The sequence below is a fragment of the Podarcis gaigeae genome (genome assembly GCF_964106915.1).
Source record: "Podarcis gaigeae genome assembly, chromosome: 2".
In the NCBI taxonomy this organism is placed as follows: Eukaryota; Metazoa; Chordata; class Lepidosauria; order Squamata; family Lacertidae; genus Podarcis; species Podarcis gaigeae.
In genome coordinates this window covers 114,621,532-114,634,694 of record NC_139679.1, presented here as the reverse complement: position 1 = coordinate 114,634,694, position 13,163 = coordinate 114,621,532, and the positions used below count along the sequence as shown (strand labels likewise).

At 49.7% G+C, this 13,163-nt stretch overlaps 1 protein-coding gene across 1 annotated transcript; it reads left to right on the top strand.

Moving 5' to 3' along the window:
* The first annotated feature begins 1,314 nt into the window (after positions 1–1,314).
* LOC310837707 (E3 ubiquitin-protein ligase TRIM11-like) lies at positions 1,315–12,012 on the top strand. Its single transcript, XM_083724714.1, has 7 exons — positions 1,315–2,101; positions 2,665–2,760; positions 3,084–3,314; positions 3,648–3,670; positions 4,536–4,657; positions 5,288–5,320; positions 11,166–12,012. The coding sequence occupies exons 1-7, from the start codon at positions 1,601–1,603 to the stop codon at positions 11,663–11,665; spliced, it is 1,506 nt and encodes a 501-aa protein (XP_083580840.1). The 5' UTR covers positions 1,315–1,600; the 3' UTR covers positions 11,666–12,012.
* The last annotated feature ends 1,151 nt before the right edge of the window (positions 12,013–13,163 follow it).

Sequence of the window (13,163 nt, the reverse complement as noted above, 5' to 3'; positions counted from 1 at the left end):
GTACTTAATTCGTTCCGGAGGTCCGTATTTAACCTGAAACTGTTATTAACCTGAAGCACCACTTTAGTTAATGGGGCCCCCGCTGCCACCGTGCCACTGGAGCACGATTTCTGTTCTCATCCTGAGGTAATATTTGTTCTGTACTCTTAACCTGAGGTAATATTTCTGGGTTACGGTAAAGGTGAAGGGATCCCTGACCATTAGGTCCAGTCGCGGATGACTCTGGGGTTGCAGCGCTCATCTCGCTTTACTGGCCGAGGGAGCCGGCGTACAGCTTCCGGGTCATGTGGCCAGCATGACAAAGCTACTTCTGGCGAACCAGAGCAGCGCACGGAAATGCCGTTTACCTTTCCGCTGGAGCGGTACCTCTTTATCTACTTGCACTTTGACGTGCTTTCAAACTGCTAGGTTGGCAGGAGCAGGGACCGAGCAACGGGAGCTCACCCCATCGCAGGGATTCGAACCGCCAACCTTCTGATTGGCAAGTCCTAGGCTCTGTGGTTTAACCCACAGCGCCACCCGCGTCCCTATTTCTGGGTTAGCGGAGTCTGTAACCTGAAGCGTATGTAACCTGAGGTACCACTGTATAGAGATTCTCTTTCGCTCTCCAGCTGAATGGGGATCTAGAGTGTTTGTTCCAGCACTGATTAATTGGGACAGATTTGGGATTCTGCTGGTTTCACGCCCGCCTGGCTTCCCAGCAGTCTCCCTGCCTGAGTGGCAGAGCCAGTCTCAGTGGCAGAGTTGGGGGCTCCCAGACGGCTGCATCTGGGGGGCTTCAACCTCCATGTTGAGACGACTGGCTCTGGGGGTGGCGGCTCAGGAATTCATGTCTGCCGTGACAACCGTGGGGCTGTCCCAAGAGTTTGCTGTCCTGATGCATATCGCCAGGTGCACACCAGATTAAGAGGAGAACTCACTTCAGCATGGATCAAATGAAACATCAAAGAAAAATGCTCAGAGCATCAACACTGAAATTCCCCCCCAAAAAAGCCATGTGTTCTCTGTTTTTATGAGCAATATGTATCAGCCACCAAACAATAATATTTATTATTATTATTATTATTATTATTATTATTATTATTATTATTATTTAATTAATACTTTTTTATGAAGATAAAAAAACACAAGTCAAAAGAGAGAAAACACTTCCCCCACACCAAAAGATAAAAAATAAAAAACTTCCATGGTTCATGTTAATGTAAACCCCTGTTTAAAAGGCAAGCAGCCACGCCCCCCGGCCACTCCGATTGGCCAGCCGGAGGAGTGATGCGCCTAGGACTACCAATCACGCGGGCGACAACCCTCCGCCCGCAGAGAGTTCACTCCTGCAACTCCGGAAGGGGAGAGGTTTTCTCTTCCTCTCCTAAGCGCCTGGCTCCTTGATTTAGCAAGGAGTTCTGCCCCTTCTCTTTGAAAAAGCAAATTTCAATGTCACAGAGACCCTGTTCTACTGCAATTCACGTCTCTAAGGCAGCCGAGACCCTGAATTTCCCTGCTTGACTTTCCTGGGTGGGGGAAGCAGAACCCCAGATCTCCTTGCTAAGGCCACGTCTGCGGAGCGGAAGGGAAATCTGGAGTCACCCCCTGGAATCTCCTCATGGAAAGGAAAAGGAGACATCCATTCGCGCATGAAGAGCAAAGCAAACGAAACCATCTCTCTCTTCCTGGCGAGGCAGCAGCCATGGCTGCATCTGGGGGTCCCGTTCGCGATCTCTGCGAAGAAGCCACTTGCCCCATCTGCCTGGAGTATTTCAGGGATCCAGTGATCATCCCGGAGTGCGGGCACAACTTCTGCCGAGCCTGCCTGATCCAGTGCTGGGGGGAATCCGAGGGAGAGGCTTCCTGCCCTCAGTGCAGGGAAATCCTTCAGCACAGGACCCTCATCCCCAATCGGCCGCTGGCAAATGTTTTGGAAAAACTCCGTCTTCGAGGTGAAAAGGAGGCCGAAGGAAAGGGGAGGGTCTGCGAGAAGCACCAGGAGCCCCTGAAGCTCTTCTGCAAGGAGGACGAAAGCCCCATCTGTGTGGTGTGTGACAGATCCAAGGAGCACAAAAGCCACGAGGTGATCCCTCTGGAGGAGGCGTCCCAGGAGTACAAGGTAGGAAAACACTCTGGGTTTCGTTTGGGGATGATGAGGGTGAATAGCTACAGAGAAGGGGGTCTTGCAAGAAAACGCTTTAATGTATTCTCCCCTCGGGCAGCCAAAGAGTAACTAAACTTCTGAAATTCTGTACAATAAACATTTCTTTTTTCCTTTTGGTGGGGTGGTAGAGTGCCCCCAATGTCCCCCTGCAGGAGTAACTCACCCCCAGTTAATCCTCTGGAATCAGCTCCCTTAGGAAAGGGCTGGAGGGAGGTGCATTGGAGGTGACAGGGAAAGAATCACAGAATGGTGGAGTTGGAAGGGACCCTGAGGGCCATCTAGTCCAACCCCCTGCAATGCAGGAATTCTGCCCACAGCCGTCCCTGGTTGGGCTCGAACCACCAACCTTCTGGTTGACAGCCAGACACACTGGCCCATTGCACCACAGGCTCCCTGGATGACGAAGGCAAAGGCCACAGTCTTTGGGGCAGGGAGCAAGCAGATGATTCAACTTTCCTGTTATTATGAATTCCAACAAAGAAAAAAGCAAGCAAACTTTGATTTTGATTTGTTTTCAGGATCAGATCAGCACCTGCCTAGACAATGTGAGGAAGGAGAGAGAGAAAATTCTGGTCTTTAAAGCAGATGCAGAAAAGGAAAGCCAAGACCTGCTTGTAAGCACCATTGTTACTGCTTTAAGATGAAAAATGCTACAGTCTAGAATCAATATCTGGGGGGCGGGGGTGGAAATTAATATGGAATACAGAAAGAGGTATATTTCTGAACAGCCTTATCTGCCACAAAGCAAGAAAGGCTATTTAAAGGAGTGGGTGGGCTTGTAAGTTTTTATGAAGTTTTTATGAAGCTCTTTCTCTGCTGAATATGTCAGAAGTGGCCTTCTAAGGGAATTCGGATAACTGGCCTCTTCATCCTTCAATGGCAGACTAGATGCCTGATTTTGGCCCACTCTTCTCTTCTTTCAACCTCTTTGCTGCAGAAACAAACAGATGCAGAGAGGGAAAAGATGGTGGCTGAGTTCAGGCGACTGCGCCAGTTTCTGGAAGAACAGGAGAAACGTATTCTGGCCCAGATGGCAGAAGTGGAAAAGGAGATTGCAGCCCAAAGGGAGGAGCAGCTGGCCAGACTCTCCAGGGAAGTCTCCTCTCTTGACAGCCTCATCCGGGAGATGGAGGAGAAGCTTCAGGAACCAGAGAGGGAACTCCTGCAGGTCAGGCCTCATCCTGATGCGAGAGGGTGGAGTGTGATGCTTCAGGCTACAAGATTTTCTTAGTCACATAAAAATGTTGCTGGAAAGAAAACCGTACATGAAGGGTGAAAGGCTTCATTCCTGGGGTCAGAAAACGGGCCCTGCTAGATCAAACCACAGGCCCCTTCATTCTAGCATTGTGTTCTCTCATTGGCCAACCAGAGGTCTCTGAGAAGCCTAAAAAACAGTAGTGCTCTCCAAACCTGTGATCCCCAGCAGTTGCCACTCAGCTGCTTAGTATTTATAACTGACTGCAGAAATGGCTCCACTGACATCTTTTGTTTTTCCCTCCAGGATATTGGAAGCTTCTTGCAGAGGTAAGTGATGGAAAAACCCCTGCCTTATTCTGATGCTATTGGTCTCATCAAGAATCATAGCAAGGAATCCGTTCCTCCTTCCCCTCCATTACATACTTCTCCCTTTTCCCTGATGGATTCATTTCCTCTGCAATAGATACAGAAAAGGGAGACATTCCAAAGGGGCTTCACTATAACATACCCTTAAATTTCCAGTGTCTTTCTGGCTTCTGCAGGTTCTTCCTCAGACATAAGAATGTGAGAAAGGGCCCTGCTGGATCCGGCCAGTGGCCCATCTAGTCCAGCATCCTGTTTTCACAGTGTTTAACCAGAAGCCTGTGGGAAACCCGTGATCAGGATCCGAGCCCCAGAGGACACTCTCCTCCTGAGGTTCACTGCCTTTGACTCAGCCATCGTGAAGAGCAACCGCCGAGAGCCTTGTCCCCAAACAGCTTCCTATTTTGAAAATCATCCATGCTGAGAAAACACAGCTTTAATTTCTAATAGTTCTCTCTATTTTGTAACCACTGGGCTACAAAATATTAATAATTTTAATCATTTGGAATGCTTCACTGATGTAGTCCTAAAATCTCTGCGTAGGGACCGAGTATTGTTCACTTTTCTTCATAAAAATGATATGCATATATCAGCTTATTTCCCTTCAATCTCATATTCATATATTTATTCCCGGTTTTTCTTCAACTTCTTCAATGCTTTTAGATCCACACGTCAGCTAGATGCTCCTTTTTGCCATAGGAAGAACTCTGCTCCCAAGTCTTCATGATAACATCCATGATGCCTTTATCATCAGGATGAGACCCCTGCCTTGGCAGAAAGTTCCTTGCATTGGAAAGATGGAGGCTTGACTTTGTTCTTCTCCTCCCAGGTCTCAGGCGAAGGAGAACTTAGAGGATCCTCCTGTGGCTTTTCCTCCTGCCCTGAAGTGGAAGATCTGGGACTTCGGAGATATAAATCCCTTCTTGGAGGCTGTCATGAAGAAATTCAGAGGTAGTAAAGAAGGCCTGTAAGGAATCTATACTAGATATTTGAAATTGTTCATGAAAGGCTCCAAGACATTAGCAGTGCCAGGAAAATGACAGTGGTCACCCAGAGGAGTGTAAGCCTCCCTCAAGTGGTGAGTGTCTGTAAAAAGTTGTACTTGACCTCTGCACATCTCTCAGCCAGACTTTGGGTGCTTTCACACATCTCACTTTTGGGGCATTTCTCCTCTTCCTTTGCCCCTGAGATTGATGTAAGGGGGGAGAAGGTGGGAAGGAGGGGGGCTGTCCAGGAGCAGAGGGGACTGGGGCTGAGGCCTCCCGTCCTGGAACAGAGGTGTCTGGACCTTTTTGCTGATGGGGAGATCTTCTGGAGGTCCTGCTCCTCCTCCCAAGATTTGGGCAGGCCTGAACTTTGACATCACCCCTCCCCTGGTTATGCAGGGATAGCCAGTATGGAGAGCTTCAGATAGTTTTAACTACAACTCCCATAATCTCCAGCCAGCGTGGCTAGTGGTTACGTATGATGAGACTTGGAGTAGACATCTGGCTACAATCTCATGAGCTCATATTGTTCTTTCCAGGTTTGTTATCTGAATGATGGTGTTATGCTAAATCTCTGTTCCCTTTTCTCTTCCAGACACTGTGGAATATGGACTGCAGCTGCGAAAAGGTACATTTCCGGGTCAAACAGAGGCACTAATTCGGGAGAGATGGGATCTGCTTCTCAAAAGACCAGGCCACTGCAGCTCTTCCGCTATGCCGTATTTCTCCTTATTTCCCGGTGGCATCTGTTCCGTGAGAGCAGCATCCTGGGCTAGAGGGGCACTTGGCCTGATCCTGCAGACTCTTAGGAAGCCCCCAGCCCAGGATGGCTGGCTTTTCTGTGCCCAATCTCAGTAAGACACAGGGGTGGTGTGAAGCCAAAGGCTCCCGACACATGAGGAGAAAATATGAGGGGGTTTAAGAGTGGGAAATGGGGGGAAGGCAGAACAGTGCATGAACACAAATAGCTCAGAAAATGGCTGCAACAACCTTTGGGGGCTAGAGGGTGAATGGGTTCTGGTGTCTGTGGAGGGAGGTGGGGCCTGCCTGACTGTGAACTCCAGGTGTCCGGCTTCCCTGCAAGACTGGGGGTCTTCCCTCAGCTTTTGTGTAGGAGGGGAGACACGACGTCACTGCTTAAACTAGAGAAACTTGAGTAAACCTAAAAGAGCCAGGCAGAGCTGGGCAGAATTACACCACAGACCAGGGGCAAAGGCTCAGTGGGAAGACAAAAGTCCAGTCTGGCCTGATCCTGGACACCACAAAAAGGGAATCATAAGAGCTGGAAAAGGTGTAGCAGATGGCAGCATAAAGGAAACTCTTTGTTGTTGTTGTTGTTGTTTAGTGTTTATCTTAGGTTGTTGATATTTCTTCCGGCAATCTTAATTCCGGCTAGGGATTCATCCAGCCCAGCCTTTCGCATGATGAATTCTGCATATACGTTAAATAAGCAGGGAGACAATATACAGCCTTGTCATACTCCTTTCCCAATTTTGAACCAATTGGTTGTTCCATATCCAATTCTAACTGTAGCTTCTTGTCCCACATAGAGATTTCTCAGCAGACAGATGAGGTGATCAGGCACTCCCATTTCTTTAAGAACTTGCCATAGTTTGCTGTGATTGACACAGTCAAAGGCTTTTGCATAGTCAATGAAGCAGAAGTAGATGTCTTTCTGGAACTCTCTAGCTTTCTCCATAATCCAGCGCATGTTTGCAATTTGGTCTCTGGTTCCTCTGCCTCTTCTAAATCCAGCTTGCACTTCTGGGAGTTCTCGGTCCACATACTGCTTGAGCCTTCCTTGTAGAATTTTAAGCATAACCTTGCTAGCGTATGAAATGAGTACAATTGTGCGGTAGTTGGAGCATTCTTTGGCACTGCCCTTCTTTGGGATTGGGATGTAGACCAGTGTTTCCCAACCGGTGTTCCGCGGCACACTAGTGTGCCACAAGACCTTGCCTGGTGTGCCGCGAGTCGGGCGGCGAGAGGCGGGGCGGCGGCGGCGAGGATCCGCGTCGAGCCGGGGGCGGCTCCGCGGTGGTGGTGCCGAGGTTTCTCTCTCCATTCTCCCCTCACACACACACACAGGAAATAACACAGGATCAGCTGACAGGACCCGGCCAATGGGGCGGCGGCGGGGCAGCGCGCGCAAAAGGGAGGAGCGCGAGACAGCGGACGAGGAGGAGGCCGGCATGTCCGGGCAGCAGCAGCAACAACAGCAGCAGCAACTCCCGGCGACGGCTCCTCAAGCCCCGGGCAACCCTACTCCCTCACCGGCCTCGGCCGCCCTCCTGCTCCACCCGCCGCCGCCTCCCCCGCCGCCGCCGGCCACCTCGGCCCCGCCGCCGCCCCCTCCTCCGCCCGCTATCGCCGCCACCACCACAACAGCCGCCGCCGCCTCAGCTGGGCCCATGCCTGCTGGGAGCGGTGGCAGCAGCAGCAGCAGCGCCCCGGCGCCCTTCCTTCACGGCGGCGACCCGGCCCTCCTGGTTTGGGAGGCGGGCGCGAGAGCCCCACCCCTCGGCGCTCGCCAGCTCCGCGCGCGTCCTTGCCTGGGCGAAGGTGCTTCTTGGACGGGAGGCTGCGGCGACCAAAGACCCCGGCGGCTGTCAGGAGGAAGCGGAGGAGGAGCGGGAGGCTGACCCCGAACTCGTGGGAGGAGGCGAGAGAGAGAAGGCGCTTGGGCAGCCACCCCAAGCCGGCGCACGCGGGCGCCCCTTTGGAGCTGCCCACCTGAGCGCACGGGACAGGAGCGGCGATTTGATTCGCGCCAGGCCACGCTTGCTGCGGAGGGAGGAGGAGAGCGGCGCCTTCCAGCCTCGTCTCGCTTCGTGACAGCGCCGACCGAGCCTGAGATGGAGCAGATCCGAGGGGGATCTCCCCCACCCAGCCACCCCCTCGCCGCCCGCCCTGCTCCTGTCGTGGCAGCTGACGAGCCGACTCGCCCTGACCTGCGGGGTCCCCCACGCCGCCTCCACTCACGGCGGCGACCCGGCCCTGAACGAGCAGGAGAAGGAGCTCAAGCGGCGCCTCAAGCGGCTCTACCCGGCCGTGGACGAGCAGGAGGAGGAGTTGGAGGAGTCCCTCAGTCCCTCGCTTTGCTGCCTCCTCCCCCCCCACCCCCAAAGCTTGGAGGTTCCCCGGCAAGGGGGAGGGGAAAAAATTGAAACTTACACTTTCGTGCGTCCCTCCCGGCGTGACGCTGCGCGCTGACGTCAAGGGGCTGTAATGGTGGTGTGCCTCGAGATTTTTTTCATCAATCAAGTGTGCCTTTGCCCAAAAAAGGTTGGGAAACACTGATGTAGACTGATCTTCTCCAATCCTCTGGCCACTGCTGAGTTTTCCAAACTTGCCGGCATATTGAGTGTAGCACTTTAACAGCATCATCCTTTAAAATTTTAAATAGTTCAACTGGAATACCATCACTTCCACTGGCCTTGCTATTTGCAGTGCTTTCTAAGGCCCTTTTGACTTCATTCTCCAGGATGTCTGGCTCAAGGTTAGCAACCACACTACCTGGGGTGTACGAGCCACCCATATCTTTCTGGTATAATTCCTCTGTGTATTCTTGCCACCTCTTCTTAATGTCTTCTGCTTCTGTTACCACTTTTGTCCTTTATTATGGTAATCCTTGTACGAAATGTTCCTTTCATATCTCCAATTTTCTTGAACAGATCTCTGGTTCTTCCCATTCTATTGTTTTCCTCTATTTCTTTGCATTGCTTGTTTAAGAAAGCCTTCTTGTCTCTCCTTGCTATTTTTTGGAAATCTGCATTCAATTTCCTGTATCTTTCACTATCTCCCTCGCATTTTGCTTGCCTTCTCTCCCCCACTATTTGTAAGGCCTCGTTGGACAGCCACTTTGCTTTCTTGCATTTCCTTTTCATTGGGATGGTTTTAGTTGCTGCCTCCTGTATAATGTTGCGAGCCTCCACCTATAGTTCTTCAGGCATTCTGTCCACCAAATCTAAATCCTTAAACCTGTTCCTCACTTCCACTGTGTATTCATAAGGGATTTGACTTAGATTGTATCTTACCGGCCCAGAGGTTTTTCCTACTTTCTTCAGTTTAAGCTGGAATTTTGCTATAAGAAGCTGATGACCTGAGTCACAGTCAGCTCCAGGTCTTGTTTTTGCTGACTGTATAGAGCGTCTCCATCTTTGGCTGCAGAGAATATAATCAATCTGATTTCAATGCTGCCCATCTGGTGATGTCCATGTGTAGAGTCGTCTCTTGTGTTGTTGGAAAAGCGTGTTTGTGATGACCAGCTTGTTCTCTTGACAGAACTCTATTAGCCTTTGCCCTGCTTCGTTTTGATCTCCAAGGTCAAACTTGCCAGTTCTTCTTTTTATCTCTTGATTCCCTACTTTAGCATTCCAATCCACTATAATGAGAAGAAAATCCTTCTTTGATGTCATTTCTAGAAGGTGTTGTAAGTCTTCATAGAATTGGTCAATTTCAGTTTCTTTAGCACCAGTAGTTGGTGCATAAACTTGGATTACTGTGATGTTAAAAGGTCTGCCTTGGATTTGTATCGAGATCATTCTGTCATTTTTGAGATTGCATCCCAGTACAGCTTTCACAACTCTTTTGTTGACTATGAGGGCCACTCCATTTCTTTTACGAGTTTCTTGCCCACAGTAGTAGATATGATGTTCATCCGAACTGAATTCACCCGTACATTTTAGTTCACTGATGCCCAGGATGTCAATATTTATTCTTGCCATCTCATTTTTGACCACATCCAACTTACCCAGGTTCATGGTTCTTGCATTCGAGGTTCCTATGCAATATTTTTCTTTACAGCATTGGACTTTCCTTTCGCTTCCAGGCATATCCGCAACTGAGCGTCCTTTCAGCTTTGGCCCAGCCGCTTCATCAGCTCTGAATCTACTTGTACTTGTCCTCCGCTCTTCCTCAGTAGCATGTTGGACGTCTTCCGACCTGAGGGGCTCATCTTCCAGCGTCATAACTTTTATATGCCTGTTGTCTTTCTCCATGGAGTTTTCTTGGCAGGGATACTGGAGTGGCTTGCCGGTTCCTCCTCCAGGTGGATCACGTTTGATCAAAACTCTCCACTATGACCTGTCCATCTTGGGTGCCCTGCTCGGCATAGTTCATAGCTTCTCTGAGTTATTCAAGCCCTTTCGCCAGGGTAAGGCAGTGACTTATCTCTTACTTATCTCTTACTTATCTTCAAAATTATATTCTGGGATTCTTTTAGGCAACAGCAGTGAGTAAAATGCATAAAGACAATAAAAAACTAGAAAAACCCATTACATTAAAAAAAAGACTAATAGCAGCAGTGGCAACATCCCACATCACACTTAATCTCCCAAGGCCACTGTGCAAATGTGTGTCTTTAAAAAGAAATCACTTGACTAACCCGGGGGGGGGGCGGGGGGGAACGATGGCACTGCAGAGCAGATCTTCTTCCTAATGTCCACCAGCCTGACCACTTTCTAAATGGGCTTCTCATTGTGCTTCCACTGCCCACTTTCCCATAAATGCGAGGAACAGTGAAGAAAAAGATGAATCATATAGCCAATCAGGTCTGGGGAACCGGGGGGGGGGGTGGACACAGACTCACACAAAATGTAATAGATGTCAATTTGAAAGAAAGAATTATCCATTTTCTGCATTGCTCTTACCAAATCGCAAGCAATAATCAAGTTAGTTCTTGGCTGACTGCTCATACTTTGCCAGGGGAAAACAGACCAAAGGCCCACACTGCAGAACATGGAATGGAGTCCCTCAGAAGGTGGTGGGCTCTCCCTCCTTGGAGGTTTTGAAGCAGAGGTTGGTTGGCCCCCTGTGGTGGATGCTTTAATTCAGATTTCTGCATTGCAGAGGGTTGGACTAGATGACCCTTGGGGTCCCTCCCAACTCTACAATTATACGATGCGCTTTCAAGAATCCCAAGCAGGACATTTCACACAGGGGTTGGGAAAGCCTAACCACTTTCTTGCTTTTTATAAACTACCGGGAAGGATGGGGTATAACATTACATTAAATATTAAACTGGTTAGAAAAGAGCGAGAGGACTTGCTGCCAGTTTTGCCTGGTATGTCAAGTGTGGGCTGTGATGTGAGGTAGAAGATTAAGATGTGAATTAGGGAGTCCCTGCTTTTGCTCCCTTCTGCCATGAACTGTGGGGGGTGGGGGGTGGCCTTAGACAAGCCACTGCCTCTCAGCCTCAGTTTTCCCAACTGAAAAATGGGCATAGTAAGATTGACTCAACTTACAGGGTCTTTGCAAGGGTTCTATGTAGATAATGTGCGCTAAGTACTTCACACCCTTGGAAGAACTGCAGATGTTTCAAGAATCATTTTTAAGAACTTGATGGACATCCCTCTCTCGTCATGGAGTCCCTGTTCATTTCAGAGGGGACGCTATTTCTGCCATGTGCCTAAAAAAGAGTCAGCTTCCCAGTTGACGTTGTTTCTCTTCTCTTTCCTCATCTGCCCCCACAGAAAACGTAACTTTGGATCCAGACACAGCAAATCCCTACCTCATCCTGTCTGAGGATCGCAAGAGTGTGAGAGAGGGAGACTTCTATCAAGACCTGCCAGACAACCCTGAGAGATTTGACACGCATGGCTTTGTGCTGGGATGTGAGGGTTTTACATCAGGCAGACATTTCTGGGAGGTCATTGTGGGAAGAGAGGAGGGGTGGGGGTTGGGGGTTGCCAGAAAGTCTGTGAAGAGGAAGGGTGTTGTGTCTTTTGATGCTACGGAGGGGATCTGGTGTTTCGGGAACTGGGTCTTTGGGTACAACCCCCATAAGTCCCCTGTTCCAAGTGAGAAGCCCAAGAGGATCCGAGTGGCCCTGAATTGTGAAGGGGGACAGATGTCCTTTTACGATGCTGATACAGCAGCCCGCCTCTACACGTTCCCTGCAGCCTCCTTCTCAGGAGAGACCCTCCAGCCCTTATTTTACGTGAGGAAGAACGAGAACCTGAGCCTCTCTTGACTGAGGGTGCAAGCGTATATTCATTGCCATTATGACCTATTCAGTCTTCCCTTCAAGATTGAGCTTACAAGCACTTGAGAAACCATATTTGCAGATCTGTGATTGGCCATCCCTTGTGTCAATCATGATGCAGCTCTCTATTCCTGGGCCAGCTTTTAAATGACACTGATTGATTGGGTCCCCTGTCAATCCCCAGACATAGGAAAAACATAGGAACTAACCCTACACACATTCCTGTTTCAATGTAGTTCTCTCTCTAACCCCCAACTCTGACTTAAGATTTCTAGAGACAGTACCATCATTTTTTCTGAATAAAATCAGAATTATGCAAAGAGCATCACTTAAAACCTTTCTCAGCCTCAATCCCTTTTCCTCCCCCAAGATCTCCACTGGCCAGGGAGATGGAAGTTTCAAAGTCCCTCTTTTTTTGCTGCTCCTCAGGGAAGCTTATGTGGCAATTCAGCAAAATCTCTATATCCAAAGAGACCTGTTTGCTAGTTGAGTACAGATTGCACCCTGGAACCATTCCTCAAAACAAATTAATAAATAGAAAGAACATGAGAGACCTCATGGGGGGGGGGGACTTTGGCAGTGGGGATAAGAATTTCTAAGTCCACCTTGCTTCCTGGCCTCTAGAAAAGTCAAGATCTTTGACTTCGGACAAGTAAGGATGGTTGCTTGGGGGAACATTTTCGAGGGTCTTCCTGACTTATGCCCTTGCATGCACAGAGTCGGACACGCCTAAACAACAACAAAAATGCTGACCCCAGGAATGTAACCCCCCACGTAGGTCTTGGGCCTCGAGGTAACAAAATCCCCTCTGACAATGAGGAGCCTCTGTCAGAGGTTCTGAATGAGAATCTAGACTAGAGAATGTTAGGGGGTGGGGGTAGATTCCCATGTATACAATTATTTTCTCCAAGGTGCTTCATAGTGAACAATCACTACTGTTGTTGTTTAGTCGTGTCCGAATCTTCGTGACCCCCTGGACCACAGCACTCCAGGCACTCCTGTCTTCCACGGCCCCCCACAGTTTGGTCAAACTCATGTTGTGCCCCCACCCCCCGAGTTTTTAGGCAATCTATGGGTCTGAGGATACCAGCCCCCAACAGGTTTCCACTGTGTTCCCCATGACTCCTCAGCCCTTTAGCTCCGGACTGGCCATCTCCAACTCCACAGAAATCCTGCCCTGTTCAAAGTATGGAGTGGGAGACAGGGGGGAAAGGAACAGGGGCCCACAGCAGAGGCAGGTGGGGAATGTTACGTGTGCCAGCCCTCCCTCCGACCTGAGGAACCGATATCAGCCAGCCCTGAGGACCATGACTGCTGAGTTTCATGCCATGTTGCCTGTGAATAAAGTTCCTCCAATCCATGACTTGATTGTGGGTGAGGAGGCCAGTCTAGTACGTATTCCTGAGACCTGGATGGGGAAACAAGGTGGAGTTGGTCTCGCCCAGTTGTGCCCACCTGGCTACTCAGTGCAGAATCAGGGCAGACT